The 14,548-nt window shown below is 39.5% G+C and overlaps 1 protein-coding gene across 2 annotated transcripts in view; it reads left to right on the top strand.

Annotated features, from left to right (window-relative positions):
• The window catches only part of vaspb (vasodilator stimulated phosphoprotein b), a 45,184-nt gene extending 31,141 nt beyond the window's left edge, over window positions 1–14,043 (top strand). The window contains exons 3-15 of one of the 2 annotated variants that reach the window (XM_076988773.1): window positions 3,165–3,336; window positions 6,027–6,207; window positions 6,303–6,369; window positions 6,903–7,009; window positions 7,910–8,172; window positions 8,386–8,522; window positions 10,894–10,957; window positions 11,335–11,362; window positions 11,456–11,498; window positions 11,738–11,788; window positions 12,044–12,113; window positions 12,204–12,261; window positions 12,582–14,043. In XM_076988773.1, coding sequence (XP_076844888.1) covers window positions 3,165–3,336; window positions 6,027–6,207; window positions 6,303–6,369; window positions 6,903–7,009; window positions 7,910–8,172; window positions 8,386–8,522; window positions 10,894–10,957; window positions 11,335–11,362; window positions 11,456–11,498; window positions 11,738–11,788; window positions 12,044–12,113; window positions 12,204–12,261; window positions 12,582–12,619 — 1,279 coding nt within the window. In that variant the 3' untranslated portion in view covers window positions 12,620–14,043. The remainder of the gene's footprint in view (window positions 1–3,164; window positions 3,337–6,026; window positions 6,208–6,302; window positions 6,370–6,902; window positions 7,010–7,909; window positions 8,173–8,385; window positions 8,523–10,893; window positions 10,958–11,334; window positions 11,363–11,455; window positions 11,499–11,737; window positions 11,789–12,043; window positions 12,114–12,203; window positions 12,262–12,581) is intronic. The other variant, XM_076988775.1, reaches the window with a different exon arrangement.
• The last annotated feature ends 505 nt before the right edge of the window (window positions 14,044–14,548 follow it).

Raw genomic sequence — 14,548 nt, 5'->3', positions numbered from 1 at the left:
ACAGTGCATGTTATTGGATTGGCTGTATGTGCTGCATGCTCAGTGTATAGAATTGTAGCTTCTGGTAATCCGACTTCACGTACTTCACGTGTGCGGGTCTGAGTAGAGCGACACACTTTATAAAAGTGCCCAGTCTTTTTACATTGTCTGCAAATCGCTGTGGTTGCAGGGCAATTTGTCGCATTGGCTAAATGTGTATCTGATCCACAACGATAGCATGTTTTCTTCTTACCAGGCTGGAAAGAAGTACGGTTACTCGCCGCATGGCCTCGGTTCACTCTGACGTTACGCTTAGACGCCTGATGCACAGCCTGTACTGGTGCTGCAGGTGTCTGAGTAATTGCTTTAGCTTGGTCCGCAGCAGACTCGATTTGTGTAGCTAAAGTCAAAGCTTTTTCCAGCGTTAGATCTGTCTCCAGTAGGAGCCTTTCACGTGTACGAGGGCTGCGCACGTTTTCCACGAGCTGGTCGCGAATCATTTCGTCTGCACGCTCGCCAAAATCACAAGAAGTCACCAGATCGCGAAGGGCTGCAACGTATTGTAAAATTGTCTCATGTGGCTCCTGAACTCGTCTACGAAAGGCATGGCGTTCAGCGACCACGTTAACTTTCGGATTAAAGTAAGTCTTAAGCGCATTCACAGCTGCATCATATGTAGTACCTGTGTCTGGGAGCGAGTAGAATATTCTCTGTCCCTCCGTACCAAGGCAATGTAATAAGACCGCTCGTAGTCTCGCAACAGGCCAGTCATCTCCATCTGCGCCGATAACAAGCAAATAATTCTCAAAAATCCGCAGCCATGTCTTAAACGGCACAGTAGGCTCACCTGGACATGGAAGAAAAAAACTCGGGAAAGGAACGTTTCCAGCAGACATCGTTCAAAGCACGTAGGCATCGACGTATCCTCGTCGCCAATTTTGTTATGTTTGTAGTGTAGAAGAATGACAGAACGAACACATATGCAGAAACACGGGGAACTTTTACTAACTCGTCTCAAGGCATCGTGAAGGAAGTCTCCCGCGCACACAACAGGCACACGTAAAACACGTCACTTCCTACGCAGCATTTAGTCTGCTCCAATTCAACATCAAGTACACTTATGCACTAGACACAACAGTGACAAATGATAAAATAATAGACAACATAATGTAATAAAATAAATAATGGCAAAACTTAAAATAATTAGAACAGACATAAAATGTAACTAAATAAAATAATGTAATAAAGTAAACTAAATAAGATAACAAGATAAGATGGAAAACTATTAAAATAATTAGAACAGAGTTAGAGTTTCTTAACTAAAAGCAGATCTAAACAGGAAGGGTTTTGAGACTCTTCTTGAAGCTGTGCAGGGCTGAAATGCCTCTGAACTCCTCAGGAAGAGAGTTCCAGAGCTTTGGGCCAAAGTGGCTAAAAGCACCCTCTCCAATCTTTAATCGGCTTTTAGGAATCCCCAGTAGATTACTGTTTGAAGCCCTGAGAGACCTGACTGGAACATATCTAACCATCATTTCACAGAGGTAAAGAGGAGCAAGACCATGAAGACATTTAAAAACCATCACATAGAACCTTAAAATCTATTCTAAAACTGATGGGTAACCATTGCAGTGAGTGGAGTGCAGGTGTAATATGATATCTCCTTCTCCTGCGGGTCAGGACCCTTGCAGCAGCATTCTAAACTCGCTGTAGGTGAGAAATAGAACTCTTTGTATGAGCAGATAGAACAGCATCACAGTAATCTAACCTTGATGTGATAAATGCATGGACAAGTTTTTCACTGTCAGCAGGAGAGAGCATACCTCTGACCTTAGCGATGTTTCAAAGGTGATGTGTGATCTGAAGCTGAGCTCATTATCAAAAGTGACGCCCATCAGGTTCTTAACACATTGTTTGGCCTTCAGATTCATTTTATTTAAATAAGTCTGGACATCATTCCTTTGTGAATCACTACCAAGAACAAGAATTTCTGTCTTTTCTTTATTTAATTGCAGAAAAGTGTCATTTATTTGATTTACTTTGACATAATCATTCAAATGAATTGACACAACTTTTTCAATTCTTTTGCTAAGAAAGGAAATGTTAGATATAGGTAGATAATTATTGAGAATTGTGGGATCAAGATTTCTGTTCTTTAATAGTGGTTTAACCACTGCAGTTTTAGGAATATTAGGGAATTCTCCCAGTTACTCAACACGTGTTCAAAAAAGTAACTGAGTTAGTAGCGGAATTACTCTATAATAAAAGTAACTCATTACCAGGGAAAGTAACTATTTGCATTACAGTTTAAAAAAAGTTATATGCCAATGAATAAGGATTTTTTGAAAAAGCAGTTTTCACAGTAAATTGAAATGAATAGATCAGAAAGGTGTTAAACTTTTGATATTTATTGCACAGACCAGTGCAGGATAAAATCCTTTAAAATCCCAAATCTTTGTTAAAAAAAAAAATTATTAAAAAAAAGCAAAAGTAAACGGTTACACTATATAAAGTGCATTTACATCTATCAAATTAAAATAAATTCTCTCAACCTGAGACAACTGGTTTGTTCACAACACAAACAACTTAACAATAAAACCTCTATTCTTAATTAAATAAATAAAATACCCAGTCTGGTAGACATTCAGGAACTTCAAGTATTTTCTTAAATAATGTTTTTACCGCCACCTTGAAAAAGCTAATTTTTCTTCGGGTTGCTCCTGACTCGCCATTTCTGCCTCTTCTCCGTTTTCTCCGCACTGGTGTTGGCTCTGATTGGCTACCATAACGCTGCCTTAGCCAATCGCTTACTGACTTGTTAAGTTAAACAGGTGTTACACCGAGAACTGTGACCTATCGAGATCTGATATCACTAGCCTGGGCAGCGGTCCGCTCGGATTACTGTTAGTATATCAATATATAGTAATGCACCGCTTTTAATGACCAGTAACGTCAACGGCGTTGTAACGACAGGAAAAGTAATTAATTATATTATCCGGTTACTGACAAAATGACGCCGTTACCTAACGCCGTTATTTTTAACGGCGTTATTCGCAACACTGGTGGTATCAGGTACCTTGCTGCTCTTTTGTGTCATTGTTGATGTTGGCTGGGACTGTTTTGCCTATACACTGTGTATTAGTTTTAATTTCTCTTTTTTTGTCTTTGTATTTCTCACCTTTTCTTAGTGAGTCAAGTATTTGTCAGGCAAGGGCCACAGTAATGGTCTACGATGATGCCAATAAGAAATGGATTCCAGCAGGCACAGGCCCCCAGAACTTCAGCAGAGTACAGATCTACCATAACCCCAGCAACAACACCTTTCGAGTGGTGGGACGTAAAATGCAGACTGATCAGCAGGTAGAGGAAATTGTGTTTGTGTTCCTTGTGATTGAATGCACAAATGTATAACAAATGCCTGTCATAAACATGTTTATACAAATGTATAAAAATGTTTGACACTATATATAATTTCATCCATAAAATCACCCCTTTTCACTCCACGTATATAGCATCAGACATGTATCAGAGACTCATACTTGAGTACAAGTACTCTTGAGTAGAAGTTGAATTGTTTGCGGCGCGCGGGAAGTTACAAAATTCGAGAGGTGCACGACCTTGCAAATCGTGCGAGGCTCTCGTGCACGGGCGGAGCCACCGCGATTACGTCATTTTCATCGTGCAGACCCTCGCGCCGCTCACGATGTGTCAAGTATAAACCAGGCTTAACTCGCTATATAGCCAAAGAGATGTTGCCATTAAATATGATCGAAAAGAAACCATTTATAAACATGCTGCAAAGATTTGACAAGCAGTATGAACTGCCAAAGAAAACCTGTATCTCCCAAACTGCCATTGCAACCTTATATAATGATGTGAAAGATGGCATTCTGAAGGAGATTAAAGACATCTCATTTTACTCTGCCACTACAGATATGTGGTCAAGCACAAATATGACCCCATACATGAGCTTTACAATACATTACATTACTGCAAACTGGTGTAATTGTATTATTATGCTACTATATTTTTATTGTGGCACATTGTCTTAAAGCTCCTTTGGGGAGCCCAGAAGCAAGAAATAAATTCTATAATGGCACTTTAAAATGACAATATTATCGTTTATCGCAATAATTTCTAGGACAATATATTCTTCTGAAAATTTTGTTATCGTGATGGGCCTAAGTCAAAGTTTTATGAATTAATACATTTTTTTATATATCACTTACAAATCAAAGCTGTCAAAGACCACAAAATACAAGTGTTCTGTATTTAAAAACAAGTTACAACTTTTAAACTGTGCTTAACACTTCATACACAAAAAACAGATAACCTATGTCCCGCTAGATCGTATGTTTGATGCAAAAGTACAAGTTAACCTTAATTTAGCGTACACCTTGAGAAAACAAGGTGTATTTTGGATGTAAAATCCGTCCCTCGGGTTCTATGGGTGAATCTACTGCCCTGCGTTTACCCTCAATAAATGCTCTTACCCTATAAATCACTACGCTATAAAAATGGGCACATGATTAGTCAGCACGAAATGAGACACGGCTTACTGTTGCTAATAACACAATTGACATAGCTTTTATGATTGCCAGCTAATGTTAAGTGAATACTGCAGCACGTCATGAACATAATTTGGTTAGTTAGCTAGCTAAGATAGCTAACTTAGCTAGCGCTTACTGATAGCTCAAGCTGGTGTCTTTTGTGTGTTATATTTGTAACTTACCTTGATGTACTTCTTCAAGTTTGAAGGTCAATATTTCACCCTCTTTAGGGAGGCAGAGTAGGCACTTCATCCTATAGGAATTACTTTCACTCCGGCAAACGAAAACATTGTTTTTAAGTAGGGCCAAGGGTGGTCTCCTTCACCCTCACCACCATGATCACTCGATGTTGGAGGTGTGGAAGGTGCCTATATACATTAATACAACAAGCTTATGTAATATAGGCCTACTTATTCTTCTGCTGTTACCAAACTCGATACTATCTCTTAATGTGATAAAAAGTGAATCATTTCGAATCTTCTTGAGTATATTTGTATTTGTATTAATATGTAAATTAAGCTGAAGGGCTGAAGGTGCTGAAAAATATTGAAAATGGACCTTGAAAGTGCCATACAAGTGCATGAATTGCACCGTGTAACTTCGCACACACAAAAATCGTGACCGTGCGCATGGCCAACGCACATTGCCAATGCATATGGGTGGAGCCACCACGATTGCATCATTTTTGTCGTGCGGACACTTGCGCCAGTCTCGACGCGTCAAGTATACCTAAAAGCTAGGTTTTACGAAGCTCAAGTGTTCAGTGAAGGCAGGCAGCAGAGTACATTAAGTAATTATACATACTGTTTGATTCCTAGCTAACATGTTTATAATTGTAACGAGTATCTATACAGCATGTAAAAAATGTATCGGAGTAAAAGTTTTAAACTAATGGAAAATATGTAGTGTAGTCTTTTTAGATCATACCTGTACTTTCATCTAATTTCGGCAAATGCAAGAATATATCCTGTCCACATGAGCCAAGATTCCTGCAGAATGAGTCGAGCGCTACGGTCACTCGCGAAAGTATAAACCTAGCTATAGGTGAAGACATTTTTCTAACAGTGGAATAAGGTACTCTTAACCACTCTACTGCGGTAATTCTTTTTGTAATCAATGCGGTTAACACATCATGCATTGGGGGGGGGGGGGGTGGTACCGGGACCGTCAAATACCGTGAAACTGATATAATTTTGAAAAATACTGTGATATCGAATTTTGGTCATACCGCCCAGCACTAGTTGGAACTAATAAGAGGCCAACACCCTGTGATCTTAGTGGACGTGGGGATTTCTACACCTATTGGAAACTGTCATGATTAACTGCTGTGGTTCTGAAGGCCAAAGGAGGTCCAACATTCTACTAGATGGGTGTCTCTAATAAAGTAGCCATTCATTGTAGGTTATAGTGATAATATCAACAGATGTTGACAGGTGTTATTTCTAGCAGTTCACATCACCCCATGTTCTGGTTTTGATTAGTTCCTCTTTTTCTGTGTAGGTGGTGATAAACTGTCCAATTATGAAGAGTCTAAAGTATAACCAGGCCACACCCAACTTCCACCAGTGGCGGGACGCACGCCAGGTTTGGGGCCTCAATTTCAGCAGCAAAGAGGATGCTACACTATTTGCTTCTGGCATGATGCATGCACTGGAGGTCCTCAGTGCCATGCCTGACATGGGTAGAGCATGCACAAACACACACAAACATGCGCAAATATCTCTAAAGTCAAAGTGCAACATTGGTATAATACAACTGAATGTCTGCTATCTTTAGGATACTCCACACTCCCTCGACCTGTGTCAAATGGACCATCCCCAGAGGAAATGGAGCAGCTCAGAAGGTAATGGCTCACATTTCATGGGATGAATTGATTCAAAGGGCTATAGATAATAGATAATTAAAATCTAATAGTTATAATCTAATAAATCCATAAATTATAAATTTATAATCTATAAAATCTAATAGTTCTAATAGCTATCAGAACTATTAGATAATTAAAATCATAAACACTATCTGTGTGTTAGGTATTAAGGTGTTGAGCTTAATGCATTTTGCAAACCTGCAACATAAATGCACATTACGTTACTTTTATGTTTGTTTTAGCTAGTACATGTGAAAATCAATTTACATAAGAAAGCCTATTGGATTCTGCCATATATTTTTATTTTTGGATTGGAGCAGTTACACCAGAACTTTTGTTATGTTTCTGGTTTTAAAAGGTGTAGGTAGCGTAAAATCTTAGCAACTTTGTAAACAACACAGAGCAAGTATTTTCTGTCATGTGCTTGCATGTTGCATTTATTAATTTGTAACCAAAGTCTTACCTAAATATGTGTATACAGGATTTTAATCAATCAAATATTTCCTCTGCAGAACAGCAGAACAGCAGAGACTGGAGCAACAAGAAAGAGAACAGCAGGAGAGGGAACGTCAAGAGTGGGAGCGACAGGAGAGAGAACGACAGGCTGCTTCAAGTCAGTGTGAGACCTTCATAAAAATCTACCCTTGAACACAAAATTCCCCCATTATTTCACCAATCATTTGTAAGATCCAAATGTTCCAGCTTGAGTTATTTTTGCAAAGTGGAAGCAGCAGGAGGCAAGGGTGGCAATGGATCATCTTTAATATCCATTTTGCCAAACAGAACACAATAAGGAAATGCTAACACACTTAAAAACTCAGTGCTAGTCTAAACAAACTCATAGTGCAAGTTAAACAAATGCGCTCGTAGTGCATGATAACGAATAGTTTTCTTGCACGGGAAAAGGGGAAAACAGAGTTCAGTAGCATTGCCGAGGAGACTCCTCAGAGATTCTCAGGTTAATGCACCGCACTGGACTTCTGGATCTATGAGCATTTTATATAAAGAAGAGGACAGCAGGTAATGACAGGTAATGTGCAGCAGGTGTGTGTGTTTTTAGATAGATTGGTCTTTATTGATCCCTTTGGGAGGTTTCCCTTAGGTAAATTAAGATTCCAGCAGAATCATTCCAGTAAGAAATTGATATATACAAGGAACATAAGGAAAAACATGAATCCAAAGAGTCGAGCAGGAGAGGTATTGCACAATAAGCAATAAGTTTGTCAGTAAGCAGGGGAATGTGAACAAGGGAGTGGTCTGCTGTGTGTGCGTGTCTGTCTGGGTGTGGCTGTGGGCATCTCCCATAAGCACTGGGACTGGTCTGTTTAATTTAAATAGTCAATGTGGTTAAATTGTTAAATAGCACCCTGAAAGTTTTAATAGTAAGACTAATATTACAATTGTTTTTTTATTTGTTTTTCTTATTGTGGCATCTGGATGGAGACCAGTAATTGAAGAAATCTTTCCGGTGCACTGACACCCTACAAAGCTTTGTTAACAGTATGCTTTTGTTTTGCAGTAATTGTTCCACCTGCTCCACCTCTGGCCCCTGGAGGCCCCCCACCACCTCCAGGGCCACCACCTCCCCCTGGGCCTCCTCCCTGTGGGCCTCCTCCCTGTGGGCATCCTCCACCTCCAGGACCTCCTCCATCTGGTGGTGGAGCACCCCCCCCTGCACCTCCCCTTCCCTCTTCTGCAGGTAGATGTGGTAACGGAGAAGGACCAGAAGGAGGTGGTCTTGCTGCTGCACTGGCTGGAGCCAAACTCCGTAAAGTACCCAAGGTGACAGAAAGAGTGAAAACATAGATAGACATACAATGACATTAAATAAATAAGCTTTATTTTCTTGAGTATTTCATGATTTGGAGGTATATCCTCAGTATGCTTTCATTTATTTTCTATTATTATTCAGTCACACCCCTATGCTTTGTGTTAATACTATAGGAGCTAACTTGTCTGAGCTGACTGTAGAGTCTCGCTTTCTGCTGTTCTCAGCCAGATGATGGTGGCGGTGCACCTCCTGTTCCAGCTCCTGCAGCCACATCCAAACCAGATATCAGCCGCAGCAGTGCCTCTATGCCTAGTGGGGGAGGGGATCTAATGGGTGAGATGAGTGCCATACTTGCTAGACGGTGAGTTATGGAGGAACAAAATGTGGCATGTCCATGATTTATGACTATATGGTTTATTATAAACTTTAGTCCTCAAATATATCTTTATTACCAGGGGCATCTACACATTAAAGCAGGGGTGGGCAATTAATTTTTACTAGGGGCCACATGAGAAACCTGAATTGTGTCAGAGGGCCACACAAACGAAATTACATAATTGCGGTGGCTCCGCCCACCTCTCGCGAACTTCCGCGAACGACGGAGCCGTTTATACTTGCCGCGTCACATTCTGTGCAGTGTTGTCCGAAACGATATGTGGTAGTATAAAGAAACACCCCTCAAAAACAGGGGAAGGAACATTTACCTGATGAATTTTAATGTTCCTTTGTGTTTCATGTTTAAAAAGTGCTGGAATTTAGGCTAAAGTACTTTAAAATGTTTGAAATTGTAACTACTTCGTTTCACAACAAATATCTGTCTGACTGAACAGTTCTCTTGTATTACGTTAACAAATAAGAGCCTCTTGTAATTCCAGGACGAAACATGAGAGAACAAGAAGACGTTAAGTTCGGGAGTTTTGAAAATAAACAACCATTAAATAATGTGATTAAAATGAATCATTTCGAGTATATGTATAAATATTTAACTTAATTTAACTTAGGTTTAACGTGCTGGGAAATATTGAAATGGGCCTTGAAAGTGACGTTCAAGTGCTTTAATTCCACCTTATAAAGGTGTATGAACCCTGCAAACATGACTTTGTTCATTGCGCTGAGGCGCGGCGCGCGCGCGAAGTTACAAAATTCAAGAGGTGCACGACCTCACGAATCGACAGCGCGCGAGGCCACCGTAATTACGTCATTTTTGCCGCACGGACCCTCGCACTGCGTCAAGTACAAACCAGGCTTAAACCTAGCTTTAAAGCACTTCTACGGCACTTTCAAGGTCCATTTCCATATTTCCCAGCTGACTCAGGTTCTCTCTAAGCTTGGGTTTTCGTTAACTCTAAGTTTACTTACCCGGTTTCGTCACTGAATCCGCTTTTTGGAATACCCCCCTGTTCAGTCAGCTATTAGTTGTGAATCGAAATACACTTACAATTTCAAGCATTTTCAAGTACTTTAGCTTAAATTCCAGCACTTTTCAAACCTGGAACACAATGCAACATCAAAATTCGTCACGTAAATGTTCCGCCGTTCGCGCAGGTCGCACGGGGTGGGCGGAGTCGAGCGCTACGGTCACTCACGAAAGTATAACTTTATAGTTTAACTTGTCGCTGATCACCTACAGTGTTTCTCGCACAGCACACACACACACACACGTACGTCCACACGGAATTAACACAAATGTAGCGCTTTCAAAATAAAAGCGTCACAGTTGTATTGCACGCACGACATAGATATTTGTTTCATTTATGATTGGCCTCTCGCGGGCCGGACAGGGACGCACAACGGGCCGGATGTGCCCCACGGGCCGTAGTTTGCCCAGGTCTGCATTGGAGTCTGGTGGGATGGCTAATGAATGACCTCAATAAACCAACGTAACAAATAATATACATACATTTCCTTCAGAAGTAATATTGTTGCGCCTTTATTACATATGACAACAGTATTGCTATCCAATACAGTCCAAACCTCTTCCTGTACATGTCTTCATCATCATGAAGACATCAGTCTTCGTTTAGGTAGCATGGGATCAGCCTGTCAGTATTTGTCGTTGGCCCCGTGCTAAGAGTAAAAAAATGATAAAATAACAGATTTACATAGGTTTACGTCAACAGCTTTAGTAAGCATCTTTTAATAAACATCATATAGGTATAAGCTAAACTAGCCATAGCCATCACAGTTCTGTTAGCAACTACTAATACCAAAGATTCCCAAGTATTGGCAAGGAAATATTAGGATCAGGTTGACAAATTAATAAACATTATATTTAGTACCTTGCAATTAAGCAAAAATTGGAGATAAAATACACCACCCAGGGTATTTCTCAGTCAGTATAGGATTGGATTATTTCAGAGTAGTTACCCATTGGTTGTTAGCCACTTGTTGTGTTTGGATTCATTGAGTATGAAGATTTGTGTGTTGTTTCACCAACAAGTCAGATACTGCCCAGGGTTTATCGTGCCCCACCAGGCGTGCTGTGACTCTACTGCTTATTACATTCATTAATTGTTTTTGTTTATGTAGATTTTCCTTTTCCAAAAGTCTGACACAGTAAAGTGTAAAGAGAATGTACAAAGTGAACATGCAAACACTGCTATGGGCTAAATGGAGCTAAATGGAGTAGCTATATTGTACTTTTGAACATTTATTGTTCATTTTGCTCATAGATTTTGTGTTTTTTCTGTTTTTTATGCAGTACCCTGTAATGTGTGTGCATGTGTGTACAGGAGGAAAGCTGCAGACAAAGGCGAGAAAGCTCCTCCGGTCCCAAAGACAGATGACCCTAGTAATGTGAGAATCTTTGTTTTTTATGTTTAGTACATGGATAACACTGTTTAGTTCAAGGATTGGCTTGTAATGGTCTGCCTCAAAGGTACTTTAAGAGTTGTAACATTCAACGGTTTCACCAGCAGTAACAGAGCTTTAAATTCAAAGATGGTATGCATTTCTTTTAGTGAAAATGGGAAAAAATTTACGTGTAAAATGTATTTTACACACAGTCAATAGGCTGTATTTGAATAGTAAAAAGACCATAACATGTAATAATAAATAAATAAGCTGGATGTGTTGTGGGTCAGTAGGACGGGGGGTTGAGTAATGAATCTGAGGTAATCTGAGTAATGACCCTCACATTCAGTTTTACCTTTCTTCTGTCTGTTAATTATCAGGATGATTCTGACTCCCAAGGTATAAGTGGTAAGACAGGTTTAATAAACCTTTTGTTAGACTTTAAGCCTAACTACATTTTACTAGCTTATTTTCTCATTGTTTCGTCCTTTTTTGCCACAGATACATTAAGGAGACCTTGGGAGAAATCGTCTGGCATACCCAGGTCAAACTGTTTCTCTTTTGTGTTCTATTGATGTTTTTGGCAGTTTTTTCAACTTGTTCTACTTTCATGGTTAACCTGCCTTTATGTGGCAAAACATTTTAATGGATCTAGCCTAGTTCTCTATTCTGGTAACCCCCTTCAGTCTTTTAATTAACTATTAACCTCTTTCAGTTGGGAATGGAGTGTGAGGTATCCATTATGTGGGGATTGTGTATATATCTAGTATGTGTTCCCACCAGGAATAATTCTCTGACCAGAGGTCTGGATTCCTCCCCTACCATGCCCTCCAGGTACCTCTATTCCCTGAAAACACACACACACACACACACACACACACACACACACACACACACACACACACATTTTAACATTGGTGTTATGTAGCTGAAGCCCATTATACACTGTTTCTTTTGTGATAAGTACAGCTGTGACCTTTTCAGAATTGTCATAGACATACTTTTTGTCATTTGAAATTTTGTAGTTGACTGAACTGTCTATCTCATTGTCTTTATACTTTATTACCCACTGGTGTGTTCCTTCTTCAGACTGAAAGCTGCAGGTTCATCAAACGAGGTTGAGAGTGGAGAAGAATCTGAGATAGAGAGAATCAAACAAGTGAGAACATATTCAGTGGTCGTCACGGCACTTTACTGATTACAAAAATGCAATTAACTCTGTCCTCTCTTTTATGTGAATTTTCTCTAGGAACTTTTGGAAGAGGTGAGGAAAGAGCTGCAGAAAGTTAAGGAAGAAATCATTGAAGGTAAAACCTCAAGCCAAACCAACTTGTTTCTTTGTGAATTTGTATGGCGTCAGGCAACTGGAACAAAGCCAGTTTCCTACATTGCTCAGGACACTGAAGAGTTTTATTCCTGTACATTTGCTGTAAGAGTCAGTTATCAGCAAACAAAGACAATGCTTCCTACAAGCAAATAAAAAATGTAAATGGCATAGGCCTATTTGTGATCTCTTAATAATGATTATTAATATATATATATATATATATATATATATATATATATATATATATATATATATATATATATATATATATATATATATATATATTCATTCTCTCCTCAGCATTTATTCAAGAGTTACAGAAGAGAGGCTCCACATAATCCTACAGCAGTGAAGAAAACAAACTACTTCCTTAATAACCCAGGGATACACAGACACAGAAATGCACATTCATGCATTCTCACACAGGCATAACTCAGATATAAAATAAGCAGGGATTCTATCTGTGAATGAGCACATCTCAGCTCAAAGTTATTTCAGTCACATCCTTATTATGTTATTGTGTGGTATGGACTCTTTCTTATCACCCTTATTGTCATCATCATTGTCAACATTAAGCTCCCCCCTCCCATCTTATTCATTTTTATGGTTCACAAATAACTCACAAAAATGTCCATCTGCCATTGAGAGCAGTTCACACCAACTTCTTGGTGTTAAGAAATCATATATTCATCATATAAGGGCATACTCACACTAGGGTCTGTGATCCGGGCCCGGGCACGGTTCCCTGCTGAAGCACGGTTCGTTTGACTAGTGTGATCGCTATCCATGCCTGGGCCCGCTTGGTGTCTCGTCTGATTGGTACATTTTGCCGTTACTCTAACATGACGTCAGTGATGCGACGCTCACGTTAAACAGTCATGGCGGCAAATGACAAATGATCGATAAATCTGTGCTTGCATCGTGTTTCTGCACTCCCAAAACGAATCCAAAAATATAATAAAAAGAGAATTGGGAACTCCATAGTGTTGTGCGAGCGCGCTTTTTTTTTTCCAAATAAAGTGGCGTTGTGATGACGTAAGCGTGCTCGGGCCGGCTTGATGAAGGCAGTGTGAGTGCAGGCCAGAGGGGGAGGGGGGATAACCGGGCCCCAGCACGGAACGAGCAAACCGTGCCTAGTGTGAGTACGCCCTAAGATACTATAATGATATCATACTGACATCTGTGGGTTTCTGCCCATCATGCTGTTCAAGCCACTGATTATGATACTGCAAGCCATCAGAGGGCAGCAACAAGAAAGAAAAGCGAGAAAGGACTGGGTTCATATATGGAGCTTGGGCTGCTTATCCACATCTCTTAACATCTCCACCTCTCAACATCCACAACTCTTAACATCCTCCCTCATTATTAAGGGGAAAATTTAAAATATGAGATGTGTATGAGATTACCTCCAGAACCATACTAGTACTTATTCTTTTATTGTGCCCACTACTATGCAGTGTCCTTTAAATTACACTTTATTTGAATTCTTCAATAAGATAGAAAAACTACAATGGCCATGCCAGACTGCCTTGGGGATATGTCTGTGTAATAAAAAATATATATATAAGAACATTTTAAAACGTTTCTATTTTTTATGATGATTGGTGGGAATTTTGTGATTTGTTATATTTTCTTTAGAGATTGGGTTTTCTGTTTACCTGTTTTTATAGAATATAGTATTTTTACTCTGAAAAACAAACAATGCATTAAACACTGGATTAGTTATCCCTTTATCATTAAATACAGATATTGTTGCATCTACTGCCATTCTGTCTTGTGTGATTCCTGTCACTCTAAGAAAATGTCTTACAGCACATCAGCTAGTGCACATGTAATCAGTCTAGAACACATGTAGCTAATGTTTGATATTGTCAGTAGGAGAAGGAGGATTAGCTACACATCATGCAGAGAAAATGTTTGCCATTTGTTTTTAATAAATAGTAGGCAACTAGTGAGCATTGTATAATGTCTTCCGTTTTTCCTCTGCTGACCGGAGTAGAGCCATAACGTTTTTCTATTATGTTTTGCTAAATGCTGGAAAGACGATAACCAGATTTTAACACTAGTATAATGTCGCTGCTAGTATAATGCCCTTCTTCAGTCGCTGCTGTTACATTTTCATAACAAAAACTGTGACTACAATCAGCAGCAGCTCCTAATAAAAACTGCAGAAACACATCATGCCAACACCATGACAACACTGATTATGTACATAGATTAAGTTTTTCTGAAATTTCTGTTCCAAGACCAAGAAAATCTGACCTGCA

This window comes from Brachyhypopomus gauderio, chromosome 2 (genome assembly GCF_052324685.1).
Source record: "Brachyhypopomus gauderio isolate BG-103 chromosome 2, BGAUD_0.2, whole genome shotgun sequence".
Taxonomy (NCBI): domain Eukaryota; kingdom Metazoa; phylum Chordata; class Actinopteri; order Gymnotiformes; family Hypopomidae; genus Brachyhypopomus; species Brachyhypopomus gauderio.
This window is presented reverse-complemented; position numbering and strand designations above follow the sequence as displayed.